The 13,668-nt window shown below is 49.8% G+C and overlaps 10 protein-coding genes across 10 annotated transcripts; all 10 read left to right on the top strand.

Annotated features, from left to right (window-relative positions):
- Nucleotides 1-334: 334 nt before the first annotated feature.
- On the top strand, nt 335-1,658 carry PHYSODRAFT_473339 (hypothetical protein; the record flags this gene model as incomplete). Its single annotated transcript, XM_009519194.1, has 4 exons — nt 335-400; nt 486-705; nt 771-1,330; nt 1,407-1,658. 4 exons carry the CDS (start codon nt 335-337, stop codon nt 1,656-1,658), a joined length of 1,098 nt encoding a protein of 365 aa, XP_009517489.1.
- A 204-nt stretch (nt 1,659-1,862) lies between these two features.
- PHYSODRAFT_553288 (hypothetical protein) lies at nt 1,863-3,839 on the top strand (the record flags this gene model as incomplete). The annotated part of the gene is made up of 3 exons (XM_009519193.1): nt 1,863-1,994; nt 2,034-2,194; nt 2,285-3,839. 3 exons carry the CDS (start codon nt 1,863-1,865, stop codon nt 3,837-3,839), a joined length of 1,848 nt encoding a protein of 615 aa, XP_009517488.1.
- Nucleotides 3,840-4,519: 680 nt separating this feature from the next.
- PHYSODRAFT_295061 (hypothetical protein) lies at nt 4,520-5,398 on the top strand (the record flags this gene model as incomplete). Its single annotated transcript, XM_009519192.1, has 1 exon — nt 4,520-5,398. One exon carries the CDS (start codon nt 4,520-4,522, stop codon nt 5,396-5,398), a length of 879 nt encoding a protein of 292 aa, XP_009517487.1.
- A 1,779-nt stretch (nt 5,399-7,177) lies between these two features.
- On the top strand, nt 7,178-7,519 carry PHYSODRAFT_474729 (hypothetical protein; the record flags this gene model as incomplete). Its single annotated transcript, XM_009519191.1, has 1 exon — nt 7,178-7,519. A coding segment is annotated over one exon (342 nt), but the record flags the coding sequence as incomplete, so codon positions are not given.
- A 432-nt stretch (nt 7,520-7,951) lies between these two features.
- On the top strand, nt 7,952-8,827 carry PHYSODRAFT_468605 (hypothetical protein; the record flags this gene model as incomplete). The annotated part of the gene is made up of 1 exon (XM_009519190.1): nt 7,952-8,827. A coding segment is annotated over one exon (876 nt), but the record flags the coding sequence as incomplete, so codon positions are not given.
- Nucleotides 8,828-9,088: 261 nt separating this feature from the next.
- On the top strand, nt 9,089-9,566 carry PHYSODRAFT_473598 (hypothetical protein; the record flags this gene model as incomplete). The annotated part of the gene is made up of 2 exons (XM_009519189.1): nt 9,089-9,452; nt 9,526-9,566. 2 exons carry the CDS (start codon nt 9,089-9,091, stop codon nt 9,564-9,566), a joined length of 405 nt encoding a protein of 134 aa, XP_009517484.1.
- A 577-nt stretch (nt 9,567-10,143) lies between these two features.
- On the top strand, nt 10,144-10,539 carry PHYSODRAFT_381840 (hypothetical protein; the record flags this gene model as incomplete). The annotated part of the gene is made up of 1 exon (XM_009519188.1): nt 10,144-10,539. A coding segment is annotated over one exon (396 nt), but the record flags the coding sequence as incomplete, so codon positions are not given.
- PHYSODRAFT_470731 (hypothetical protein) lies at nt 10,528-11,226 on the top strand (the record flags this gene model as incomplete). Its single annotated transcript, XM_009519187.1, has 1 exon — nt 10,528-11,226. One exon carries the CDS (start codon nt 10,528-10,530, stop codon nt 11,224-11,226), a length of 699 nt encoding a protein of 232 aa, XP_009517482.1.
- Nucleotides 11,227-11,438: 212 nt separating this feature from the next.
- PHYSODRAFT_473374 (hypothetical protein) lies at nt 11,439-11,759 on the top strand (the record flags this gene model as incomplete). The annotated part of the gene is made up of 1 exon (XM_009519186.1): nt 11,439-11,759. A coding segment is annotated over one exon (321 nt), but the record flags the coding sequence as incomplete, so codon positions are not given.
- A 1,100-nt stretch (nt 11,760-12,859) lies between these two features.
- On the top strand, nt 12,860-13,150 carry PHYSODRAFT_459882 (hypothetical protein; the record flags this gene model as incomplete). The annotated part of the gene is made up of 1 exon (XM_009519185.1): nt 12,860-13,150. A coding segment is annotated over one exon (291 nt), but the record flags the coding sequence as incomplete, so codon positions are not given.
- Nucleotides 13,151-13,668: the final 518 nt, after the last annotated feature.

Raw genomic sequence — 13,668 nt, 5'->3', positions numbered from 1 at the left:
TTGACTGATGACGTGTTGTATAGTGCGGTTCTCTATTGAAACTTGCCGTAGGAACATCCCATGCGACCTGATCCAGCGGAATGTGAAAGCTGTCCTTGAACTTCGCAGTTCGCAACAGGCTGGCTCGGGCCAGAACAGACGACGTACGTCGGGAAAGTATAAAAATACTCCGCTTCGTTCGGCGATAGCTGCCTTCAGACGACGGGCAGCGCCAAATTTGGTTTCGGTTTGGCCTGCCTCCACTTCCGACGCGTGGGGATTGCAAGGCGCCGATCATCTTCCGACTTCCGGTGGTTTTTGTACGCGGCTGTAGGTCAGCAACACAGCACCAGCCATGGGTGAAGAGGTCGAGAAGCACGTGCTGCGCAAGTACGAGCTGCTGCAGAAGCTGGGCAAGGGAGTACGTGCTAGTTTGATAACCTTGTTGTCAGGAATAAGTGTCTTGCTAACGCTCGAGGGTTATGGGGCTTGTCTTGTGTGAGCAGGCGTACGGCATCGTGTGGAAGGCCATCGACAAGAACAACCGGCAGGTGGTGGCGCTCAAAAAGTGCTTTGATGCCTTTCGGAACGCTACGGACGCGCAGCGCACTTTTCGCGAGGTCATGTACCTGCAGGAGTTAAACGGCCACAGCAACATCATTCGGCTACTAAACGTGGTGAAGGCCGACAACGACCGTGACATTTATCTCGTGTTCGACTTTATGGGTATGTGCCGCAAAGGTTCGTTGTGATCGTTGAAACTAGGTCCTAACTCCGTGCTTTCTCGGCAGAAACGGACCTGCACGCTGTCATACGAGCCAACATTTTGGAAGAGATCCACAAGAAGTATATCATCTACCAGTTGTTGAAGTCCCTCAAGTACATGCACACGGCGGAGCTGTTGCATCGTGACATCAAGCCCAGCAATCTTCTCCTGAACTCGGACTGCCACACCAAGCTCTGCGACTTTGGACTGTGTCGTTCCGTGGCCGAAATCAGCGGACCCAACCCTGTTCTCACGGACTACGTCGCCACGCGATGGTACCGTGCACCGGAGATTCTGCTGGGCTCAACACGGTACGCCAAGTCGGTGGATATGTGGGCCGTCGGCTGCATCGTGGCCGAAATGGCTACCGGTCGACCTGCCTTCCCCGGCACGTCGACGATGAACCAACTCGAGCGTATCCTGGACGTCACCGGGCCGCCGTCACAAGACGACATCGAGAGCATCAAGTCGCCGTTCGCCAACACAATGCTCGAGAGCTTGCCGACACCCAAACAGAAGCCGCTGGAGGAGCTGTTCCCGAAGGCGTCACCTGAAGCGCTCGACCTCATCAAGCAATGCTTCTGGGTACGTTAACTATGGCCACTGATACTGTACGGTTACTATCCTAACACTACTTGTTATTTGCGGCTTGTGCTACTAGTTTGACCCGTCCAAGCGGATCTCGGTCATCGACGCGTTGAAGCATCCGTACGTGGCCCAGTTCCACAACGAAAAGGACGAGCCCAGTGCTCCGGCACCTCTGCAGATTGTGGTGGACGACAACACCAAGTATTCCGCCGCCGACTACCGCGACCGCCTCTACCGAGAGATCATCAAGAAGAAGAAGGAGGTTCGGCGGAAAGCCGGAGAGCAAGAAGCCGCAGGAGCAGCGGCGGCCACTACCGCGCAGTAGGCAAGACAGCGAGGCTATCGCCATTATAACAACACTAACAGCACTTATCAAGTCATTTATACACCCCAAAAAAACGTAAGAACACATCGCCTTCCCATTCTTTGTCCAAGTATGGTATTTACGGGACTCAGTTTAAACAGTTATAACGCCGATCGGTTCGGATAAGACGTCACTTCACTGTCTGTCCACGTAGGCATCACCGAAATGCTGCCGTCCGGCATCGCGCTCGCGTCCGCCGTGGCAAGCGGCCTGGCGTCTGCGCAACGGCTGCATCCAACCAGCCAGCACCTGCAGGACCTGCAGACCCAGTTGCAGCCTGAGTTGGCGACAGAGCGCGTCCTGACGCAGTCCAGCGAGCACGCCGAGGAGGCAGAGGACGAGTCAGACCTGGTACACAACCTGCCAGGTCTGGACCCAGCGGCCGACGTGACGCAGCACGCAGGAAGAATCGCTCTAGACGGCAACGACAAGAGCAAAATCTTCTATTGGCACATCCAAGCCGCCAAAGACGCCGACAAAGTGCCTCTCGTCATCTGGTACAGTGCGCTCCAATGAACAATGTCAATGAATACCATCAGTTCGTAGTTGTTTCCCAATTGCTAACCTATATATGTTATATTATTTAGGTTGAATGGGGGTCCTGGGTGTTCCAGTATGCAGGGGCTGTTCCTGGGCAATTCGCCGTTCAAGTTGGTGGACGACTCGACGATCGGCAGGAACGAGCACAGTTGGCACCAGTTCGCGAACCTTTTGTTCGTCGACCAGCCTGTGGGCACGGGCATGTCGTACACTCGGGGCAACGACTACCGCGATGATGAGAGTGCCGTAGCTGATGATTTCCACGAGTTCCTGACCAAGTTCTTGCAGCGACACTCCGAGTATCTGTCGGATGGGGAGGACGGATTGAAACACTCTAGGGCTGTGTACTTGTTGGGGGAATCGCATGCGGGACGGTGGATCCCGGAGTTCTCGGAGCGGATTTTGCAGAAGAATAGCAACCCGAACTACCAGATTAAGATCGACTTGGGGGGCGTGGGCATTGGCAACGGATGGGTGCATCCACGGATTCAGTACGAGTACAGTGACTACGCCCACGGCCTTGGACTGTTGACGTTCGGCCAGGTGAGATCGCTCAAGGCTGACTATTCTAAATGCCTGGCACATCTGGATTCTGGGACCTACTATTCGAAAGACTGTTTGGGGAATATGGATGCCATCACGGACAGTGTCAAGGCTGGAAATGGAGGAAACAGCCTCAACTTTTACGACGTGCGGCAATATGTACACAGCGTTGGCGCGTACCCGTCGGGTAAAAACAACATTGTCAAGTACATGAACAAGATGGAAGTACGCAAGGCTGTGCATGGAAACGAGGACAAGAACTTCCGCTTTGATCTTTGCAGCAACGGAGTGTGGCGGGCGCTGTCCAAGTTTGATGGCGTGAGCACACTGGACAAAGTGGAGTCGCTGCTTCAAGGCGGGCTTCGGATGCTCTTTTACAATGGGCAATGGGATATGATGTGCAATCACTACGGGACTGAGAAGCTGCTGCTGAATTTGAACTGGAACGGATCGGATGAGTATCAGCGTGCCAACAAGTTCACGTGGCGAGTGTCAGGTCGCAATGAACCCGCAGGGTTTGCACAACAGGGTGGCAATTTGACTTACGTGGTGGTTACCGGTGCGGGACACATGGTGCCTATGGATGTGCCTGATGTGGCTGCAGACATGTTGCACCGCTTCGTGAACAACCTCGAGTTCAACGATAAACAGCAAAGCGTCCTTAACACGCGCTTGAACGCGACCGACCTCGAGGTTTCGTTGTGTTATCCGCCATCGGATGCGGCCGCTACAGACGTTGCCTACTCCACCCAAGATCAGGCAGGCGGAAGCAGCACTCACGTACACATCGGAATCACGTGGCTGTGGGTGGCGCTGGTCATCGCTGCAGTAAGCAGCATTCTGGCCGTGTGCGTCACGCTTGCTTGCCTGCGCAATAGAAGGCACGGGCAGTCGAACCATGAAATGATCACCCAAGTGAGCGACGATGAAGACGAGGGCCAACTGGACGATGAGGACGAGGAACAGTATTCTGACGAGGAAGACGTCGGGGAACGTGTACCCGTCAATAGTGTGAGCCAGCGAGCCCCAAGTCCTCGCTCTCGTGTGACCGAGGTATAAATTGTCGGTGTTTGTCTTTCAGACCAAGCTGCGTAGTTTGATGTGCATCGCCCCACAGCGTGAAACTCTACGGCGTCTGTGGATCTCGTCGAGCAACCAGTACCAATGATGATCGCCATTCAGCCCAGGAAGCCGTCATGCGTGGTCTATTTAGGACGCTCATCCAGACAGAAGTAGTTTTCTAAATCGAATTCCGTTGTCGTTCACTCACAAATATGACGCTCGTGCCAGTCATGCCTCAGCAAGTTTCTCCCGCTACCACGAACAAGCACACACTTCGTGTGTGGGGATCGCAAGTGTTAAAACGAGTCTTGCTCACCTGGAATCGGGTCAAGATCGCTAAACTTTCTAAGTACTCTACCGAGCGCGCAGAAGCTCTGGACAAATATTGCCAACACACATCTCTACTGAGAGTAGTGTTACTCTGCGCATTGATCCCATGACCGTCGCTGCTGCTGGAGCTCGTGATTGAATGCATTCCAGTTGACGAGCCTTAACGCGGGCTGGAAGTAAATATCGGAGCTTGCTTCCGAGTCACCATCATCGTCTTCTCCGTCGCCGCCGGAACTTTATTCCAGGTTCGAGCAATGACACCAGGGTTAACCGGCCGGAAAATACTCATTATCGTGCTGATCACCGGGTGTGGCGCAACGTTGATAATGTTTGGAATCTGCAGTTGGATGTTCCCGTTTCCGTTTTCTGTGGTGTTTGTTGGGCTTACGGCTGGCGCATTGTTCGTCCTGAGCTTTCTACTCGCCACTAAGAGGGAGAGCGGCCGTATTAGTATCACACCTGCACAAGAGGTCGTTCCAGCACCGAAAACTTCACTCCGGCAAAGTGTGTACTTGTTCATTGCTCAAGGGGTGCTAGTTGCAGTCTACTTGACCTTCAGCTCGGTTTTCACGGCATGTTCATTCAAAGAGCAAGTCGCGCTTCTTCTCTTTCTTCCTATCATGAAACTCGGTTTGAAGCACATGGTGGCGCGACTCGCGTTCGGTAATCCAGAATCGATCCCGGCCGTCGTAGTGTTTACCGTGGACGTCTTCAACGGGTTGTACAGCTCAATTTGCATCCAGGCCGCCAAGTCCTGGAGGACGTCGTTGCTAATGATATCGTTGAACTTCTCCAATACGATGATATCGATTTTTGACATCGATCAAGCAGCGCAATTATTCCGTGAGCTCGACAGAAAAAGTAATGACTCCGCACAAGTACAGGTACTTTGGGATACAAACTCTGACTCCCGATACCGCTCGTCTAGCCTGGTGCAGAGCGCGAAATGGCACACCCAGACGAAGTTAAACGCGAAAGGCACTACTAATACTGCCGGTGTAATGCTGTTACCTTCGCGTACGCCAGCGTCCGTCACTACGAGGAAATCAGACATTTCGACTGCCCTGCTATTCCACCTGGAGTACCGAGCGCTTGTTGGCTATATCGAAGCTGCGATCCCGATGCTGTACGCCATGCACTTGTCGATCCTGGTGCACATGTCAAGCGTCAAATACTACCCAACACTCGAAACCTTACGTCGGACCAGCTACAAACCAATGTGCTGAGCATTTGACATACGCGGTAACGGAGATCTTGTCTCTAGTATTGCTTCACGTTGTGGTCAAACGCAAGCTCGGCTTCTCGTTACTCTATCAGCTCGCGTATGTGTTGGAAACTGAGACGGAAGCGCTGCAAGGGCAGTTGTTTGTGTGGATCGTTCTGTTGCTGCAGCTCCCGTTGGTTCACTTCGGTACGCAGTTGTGCTGAACTACGTGTAGAGGCATTATCATGGTATTGCATCCTATTTTTCTTCTCATCATCTTACGGATATGTGCTGCTTGTGTTGTGTTTGAGTTGTGTTTGAAGGTGTGGACTTCAGTTTTCGGTTCGAGTGGTTAGTCTGAGGACACAGTACGCGTTAAAAAATCTGAAAACTGTAGCGGCTTGGTCCTCATACGCAGCTAGAATATACATCTAGCGATAGCTCTTTGCCGTATATTGCGAGCTTTGGGATATTCGCTTCGAACACCATCAAGCGATATCCGATCTTGGCTAGAATTCCTACGGTCAGCCGATTCCTTTGCCCAGCAATCGGTCGGCCATGATATCTATTTGGGACGCTTATAGCCAATTTCTAAATCGAATATCGTTGTCGAGCACTCACAGGATGACCCTCGGTCCTGTTGTGCCTCAGCGAGTCTCTCCTGCTACCCCAAACCAGCCCCAATTTGGTACCTGGACATCTCGCGTGTTGAAGCTAGTGGTCATTCTCTGGAATCGGGCCAGCATTTCTAACCTTTTACAAGTACTCTTTCGAGCGCACAGAAGCTCTGGATAAATATTACCAGCAAACGTCTCTATTAAGAGTGTAGCTGGTTTGCGTGCTGATTCCGTGGCCGTCGCTGTTGCTGGAGCTTCTGATTGAATGCGTTCCCGTAAACGACCCTCAACGCGGGCTAAAAGACAATCTGGGAGTTTGTTTTCGGGGTACTATCTCGTCTTTTCCGCCGCGACTGCAACTTTATTCCAGGTTCGAGCATCAACACCAGGTCTAACACCCATGAAAATACTCCTTATCGTGCTTATCACCGGATGCGGCGCAACCTTGATGATGTTCGGATTAAGCTGCTGGATGTTTCCATTTCCGTTTGGCGTTGTCTTCGTTGGGATTGCGGCTGGGCCATTATTCGGTGCAACCTTTATAGGAAAAGAGAAGCCGCGTCGGACTAACCGAAGATGACATTTCAGCACCAAAGCCTTCACTCCGACAATGTGTTTACTTATTTGCCGCCCAGGAAGTGCTAGTAGTGGTCTACTTGGCATTCAGCTCGGTTTTCACGGCATGCACGTTCAAACAACGGATTGTACTTCTTTCTCTTTCTTCCTATCATGAAACTCGGTTTGAAGAACATGGTGGTGCGACCCGCGTCCGATGACCCAGAATCCATTCCGGCCATCGTAGTACTCACCGTTGATCTTTTCAACGGGTTGTACAGCTCAATTTGCATCCAGGCCGCCAAGTCTTGGCGGACGTCGTTCTTAATGATCGCGTTGAACATCCCCAGTACAATTGCATCCGTTTTCGAAATCAATCAAGCAGCGCGTGCATTTCGTAAGCATGACAGCACCACTCAGCCTCAACAATACAGTGAGCGGCGGCTGAAATCTCCGACTGCCGGTACCGCACGTCTAGCCTGATGCAAAGTGCAAAATGGTAGACACCCAGTCATCGCCAACCGAAAATCACTTTTCAAGGCCATGCCAGAAAATCCGAGATTTCCTCTGATCTCCTGTTCCGCCTGGAGTACCGAGCGCTTGTCGGCTACATTGAAGCTGCAATTTCCATTCTGTATGCCACCCACTTATCGATTCTAGTCCACATGCCAAGCGTCAAATACTATCCCAACACTCGAAACCTTACGTCGGACCAGCTACAAACCAATGTGCTGAGCATTTTGACATACGCGGTAACGAAGATCTTGTCTCTAGTATTGCTTCACGTTGTGGTCAAATGCAAGCTCGGCTTCTCGTTACTCTATCAGCTCGCGTATGTGTTGGAAACTGAGACGGAAGCGCTGCAAGGGCGGTTGTTTGTGTGGATCATTCTGTTGCTGCAGCTCCCGTTGGTTCACTTCGGTACGGGACTCAATGTAGTTAAATCATGCGGGATTTTTTGCATCATCTGATAAGATTTGTTTGCTATGTGAAGGTGTCGACTTCAGTTTCCAATTCGAGTGGTTGCGCTGACCGGGAATAAATCTGCGGAGCTATCTAATCTGGAGAGCTATAGTGCTCGTCATCCCTGGCTTCGACAGCAAGGGTCTGCGCTTGATCATAGGATACGTTCAGTTCGAGATGAAATTATAGTATACGATCTAAGCCTCCTCAGCAATTTTCCCTCGTGTTGGTCATGCTTCATGATGTTCCGCGTCTCTACCGTAGCTAAAAACAGTTTAGACTTTTTCATGGCGCTCACTTCTGCACGATGATCATTAGCTGCCGCATCATTCTATTGTTGACTGGGTATTGTTAGAATTTGTTGCCTTTGTGACGGTCATTCGAAAACGGGCAGCGACAAACAACACATTTGCTTGAGGACGTCAGGGTACGGCAAGAGCATGCCTCTGAATTCTGTGGTGCCCAGTAATGGGAACCCTCTGAGTGCTACTCCGGTCCAGCCTTTCTCGTCATGGCTCTTGAATCAGCTCATGGCGTTGCGAACACGGGCAAAAATCTCCAAGCTTGGAAAATATTCGGCAAAACGCGTGGAGTCGCTTGAAAAATACTGCCAGCAGACTTCCCCCTTACGAGTGATACTGGTTTGTACTCTGATGCCGTGGCCTGCATTGATACTTGAGCTCATTGCCGAGTGGATTCCTCTTCAAGACCCGTCAAGCGGCTGGAAGGCAAATATTGGGGCATACATCCGGCTTTTTATTGCTATTTCAGCAGCGGCAGGGGCAGCGCTCTTCCAGATTCGCTCCACAATACCGAGGCTCTCTCCGTTAAAAATGGCAATAATTTCAGGCGGAGGTGGATGCTGCGCGGTCGTAGTGACGGTGGTAGTCGCAAGATTTTGGGTTTTTCCCGTTCCGTTCAGCTTCTTCATCTTTGGACCATGCGTCACTGTTACCTTTGTGATATTATTACTCTTCTTATTGAGGAACACAAGTGGCAGAGCTTCAAGAGAAGAGTTCCAAGGCTCTCTTCGGCAAAAGCTATCTCTCATCATTGCTCAAGTTCTTCTGGCAACCGTCTACATTACATTCAATGTTGGCTTTGCCAGGAGTTCATCCCTGGGGCGAGTAGCTCTTGTCCTATTCCTACCCGTGATGAAGATCTCATTGAAACACTTGCTAGCGCGGCTGGTCTTGGACATCCCAGAATCCATCCCGACAGTCGTCGTCTTCACGGTCGACGTCTTCAACGGATTGTACACTTCGATATGCATGCAATCTTCAGGATCCTGGTACACATCCCTTTTGATGATTTTCATCAACATTGTCTATACGGTTCTTTCCGCGCTGGACATCAATCGCACTGCCAAGAAGTTCCAAGAGTTAGATCGAAGAAGCAGCTCACTCGCACGGAAGCAACAGGCGTGGAATACGACCGGACCAGAATCTAGCTCCAGAACACGTTCATCGAGTATAATGCTGAGCGCAAAGTCGCAAAACAGGACTCCGACTGTTCGTGATGTCACCGTTTTTACGAGTGCTCGAAGCTTGGAATCTGCAAGACTGTCGATCACGGCAATGAAAGCCAAACTGTCGGCCTGCCTGCTTTTTCAAATGGAATACCGAACGCTGGTTGGCTACATTGAGACTGTTATTCCTCTGCTTTACGCGGTGTACATCTCGATTCTAGTGCGTTTACCAAGTGCCCAGTACTACCCTCATGCGCGTTCTCTGACTTCAGAACAACTGAAAACGAGTATCGCACTGTACTCGGCAAGTGAGATTATTTCTCTGACTTGGCTACACATGATGGTGAAACGCAAGCTCGGTTTTTCATTGTTCTATCAGTTGGCATTTGTGCTGGAAACCGAGATGGAGCAGCTTCAAGGCCGATTATTCGTGTGGATTATTATTTTATTGCAAATCACGTTGACCCATTTCGGTACGTTTTTCAGTAAGTAGTAACCTGCGGTGGTGTGAAACCTTGACGTTCCACGCATTAAATTTCTGTGTAGGTATGGATTTTACATTCCGCTTTGCGTGGCTGGATCATTAATCCACATATCGGATGTACAAGCGTTTAGCGCTCGAATTGAAGAAAAAACAGATTATTTACCGCCTATACAACATATTTTTATTTAACAACAGGATGACCCATTCTACTGTCAAATATTTTCTATTTAGCTCATAAAAAAACAATCGCAATGAAATGAAATGTATAGATAAATGGAATTCGTCGTGCAAAGTGAACGAAACAAAAACTAGAAATATTTCTATGCTATTTCGATACTGTTTCTATCGGCAAGAGTCGCAGACTCTTGCACTCTTGCGCGCTTACTTGTACTCGGCAAGTAACGATGGAATCTCTCGATGCTCGCGTTGAGCAAGTGCTGGGAAGTATCACCTCTGACAACACCAAGTACGTCTATCTACGAGCTTTATCTCGCTTCATAGAGTGGCTCTACGAGAATACGGAGGCGGATCGACGGCAAGTCCTGTTTACTAGTACGTTTCGTGAGCTGGGTGCAATTAATGAGGAGAGTATCGCGCAGTGGTTCTCTATTGTCCCTTTACGAAGCCCTGTCAATCTAAGTATATTAAGTACTATGGAGTGTATGCGCTACTTGACCTCGATGGAGCAGCGTGGTGTCACCGGAAAGTCGACTTTTGGAAATGTTCGCTCAGCGATTGTGTACCTTTACACTCAGACAGAAAGTCCTCGACCGCATGACTTCGATCCTCAAATGAGGCGCTTTTTCAAGGTGCTGCACCACACTGTGACAAGAGTTGCTCAGAGCAGTAACGAGCGCATCTCGGAAGGAAAGGAGCCGTTCAGTTTTTCGATGTATCGATCGGTGGCTAAAGCAATGCTTCAATCTACCAGAAAACAGGATGCGTTCGGCCACACTTTCTTGCTCGTTTGTTGGAATCTCATGTGCCGCGCCAAAAGTACTGAATCGATACGGCACGCTCACCTTTCTTGGCACGAGGACTCCATCACGATTACTTTCGCTCATATGAAAAACGATCAAGACGGAAGTCGGCCTCGCGATCCCAGGCATGGGTACGCAAATCCAACCATGCCCGAAATCTGCCCGGTATTAGGACGTGGAGTGTATTTCGCTGTTTTTGGTTTCGCTCGCGATGGAAAACGTTTCCCTGGTGGTAATCAGTACAGTCGATTTCTCAAAGTATTGAAGTCTGTGCTTAGTGGAGAACTGATGCAGCGAACGTTAGTGGTCGGTCGGTATGTTGCGGGCCTTCCATTTGATTCTCCAAAATTTGCAGCGTTACCTCCATTTTTCGATGTGCAAAGTGATCAAGAAGCTGATAGACTGGAACTACGGCAGCGCATTGATGTCGCCATGAAAGCCGTTTTTCCCGGTGTTCCAGCCAGTCTGCGGATGATCTGTCAATTTGGTCTGGCGTCAATACTGTTCCACAAGTCGTTCTTGCAGCAGTCACTGCCTACGAATCAGTTGCTGTTTGCTACTCCGCTATTCAGCACGCGTAATGAAGCGCAATTTGAGTGGCTGCGGCGTCGTGTAGTTTGTCGAAACTTTCAAGAGCACGATCCTATCAGTCCTTCGGGCATTCCGCCACACATGGGGATAATGGTCGCGCTTACAGACTACAAGGAATTGATGGGATTAAAGAAGGACTGGTTGTTGATTTTGAGAAAGCTCTCAAACAGCACATTAACGGATCAGTTATGACCATGTAAGCGATGGAGACAGCCTTCGCTGCGATATTGGCGCGGTCCAATTTGATGCGACCAAATCTACCCGCACCAGATCCAGAAGGCGAGCCCGCCGTGAATGCTACGGCAACGATGCACACCGAGCTATACACATGGGGTGGAGGCTTTCATCGAGTGCCAAGAGAGTTTGTGCTACCCCCAGGAACCGTTCGCGTTGTGTGGTAGCAATGGTGTGCTGGGCAACCGCCACTAAGGCAGCTATCAAAGCACGATATGGCTTCAAGACTACAAAAGATCCGGCTTGCAGAGCTTCAGCGGCTGATGCGCTTGGTTGAAGCACTTCTGACGAGTGATGAGGTCCTGCGAGCGCACAGCTCTCTCGATTCGGCTGGCCTTCTTTTTGAGCAAGTAAAGAATCGTTTACCGTTCTCATCGACGTCGAGTAAAGGAAGAGCGCGTAGACTTGACCAACTATCGTGGAGAACACTCGCCCGTGAGCATGCAAGCCACAGCTCCAGCCAGACTAGCTACCATTACGTAGGTGAGTAGCGGTAAGCTTGCACAATACCCATTTACTTCGAAGTAGTAGTGTTCCTACTTTCACACTGTGTGCCAAATGTGCGGCACAATATGCTTCGTGCAAACTGCACGATGAATTCCACTACATCTTGCATTATGGACAGTTTCATTTGATTTTTGTATAGCTGGCATTTTTGCATTCGTGGAATTCGCCGGTCAATTTGCACCCCGAATTCTATACAAAGTGGCAGATTCGCACGGTGATTTCCGTAGAAGTTCATCATTTCATTTAACTAAAACATCCCGATTAGGTAACTCTATTATCTGATTTGTGAATGGAAATAGTTAGAATAGTATACTTCCAAGTATGAACTGTATGTGCGTAACATGTCCAAACTGGGGGGATCTCTCGCATATTATCAAATCGCGCAAGTATTCAAGGCATTTCACTTCACGAAGGCTCAAAATAGCGAACAGGGGTCCTTATCATTCTTGGTGAACTTTGACTGCTGAAAGCATGCCGCTGTATGCCGTCGTTCCTGCTCCTTCGTCGCTGCGATCACTCAATGACATTGCTGCGCTTCCACGGACGTCTCGCGTGCTGAGGCATATTAACACACTATGGAACCTCGCCAAGATTTCTGAACGAGGAGAATACTCCGTCGTGCGCGTTGAATCGCTCGATAAGTATTGCCAGCAGACACCTTTTGCCCCAAGTGATATTGGTAGCCGTGCTGATGCCCGTACCCTCACTTTTGTTGAGTCTTTTGGCTGAATGCATTCCTCTTCAAGACCCAACAAGTGGGTGGAAAAACAATTCCGGCGCGTACCTAAGACTTTGCAGTATTGTTTCGTCCGGGGCGTTGGGATCCATCATGCAGCTTCGAACAGTGATCAAAGTTTCTAGCTTCGGAACGATCCTAGTGGTACTCGGAACTGGGTGCGGAACTGCTGGATTGATGATAACGATAGCCTGTCTTTGGGTATTCCCAATTCCCTTGGCTATCAACATCTTGGCACTTCCGGGCGTGATTCTGTTTGTACTTCTCTTTCTACTACTTGCGAAGCACCAAGCGACAAGGACGTTACCGACTCCAAAAAGAAACCTGAGACAGCCACTCTACCTTATCGCAGCTCAAGCGATTATCGCTATCATTTACACCTTTTTCAGCGTTGTTTTCACACGATGTTCATCCGCACAACGATTCGCGCTTCTTCTGATTCTTCCAGTGATGAAAATTATTCTGAAACGACTAGTTGCCCAAGTGATGTCAGAAAATCCAGATTCCATCGCAGGCGTGGTTGTCTTCACTGTGGATGTTTTCAATGGTTTATACAGCTCGATCTGTGTACAAGCGTCGGGTTCGTGGTTGAGTTTGTATTTGATTATTAGCTTCACCGTTGTGCAAACGCTGCTGTCTACATTTGAAATAAACCGTGCCGCAAAATATTTTTGCTTGCTCTACCGAAGACACACCGTCACTATCGAGATGATGCCAGTTCGAGTACCATCTACTCGCGAATCTTCTAATGGTAGACGCACGTCAAGACTTCTACAAAGTATCACATCGGCGCCTGACATCCGGGATATACGTGGTCATACCGCTACTGAGCAAAGCAAACTGTCGGCAAAGCTTTTGTTTCTTCTGGAATACCAAGCGCTTGTTGGATATACTGAAACTTTCATCCCGTTGATTTACGTAATCTAGCTGACTGCTCTCGTTCATATGCCGAGCTCGAAGTATTATCCCCACACTCGCTCTCTCTCGTCGGATGAACTACACACAAGGATTGGGAGCATCGTCGCCTACTCTGCAAGTCAACTGTTGTCTCTCGTATGGCTTCACGTGGTAGTGAAGTGCAAACTAGGGTTCTCTTTGCTGTACCAGCTATCGTTTGTTCTGGAGACTGAGGTAGAACAACTCCAAGGCCGTTTGTT

The sequence above is a fragment of the Phytophthora sojae genome, assembly GCF_000149755.1.
Source record: "Phytophthora sojae unplaced genomic scaffold PHYSOscaffold_1, whole genome shotgun sequence".
Lineage (NCBI taxonomy): Eukaryota > Oomycota > Peronosporomycetes > Peronosporales > Peronosporaceae > Phytophthora > Phytophthora sojae.
The sequence above is the reverse complement of the archived record's forward strand: the minus strand, read 5'-3'. Positions and strand labels throughout refer to the sequence as shown.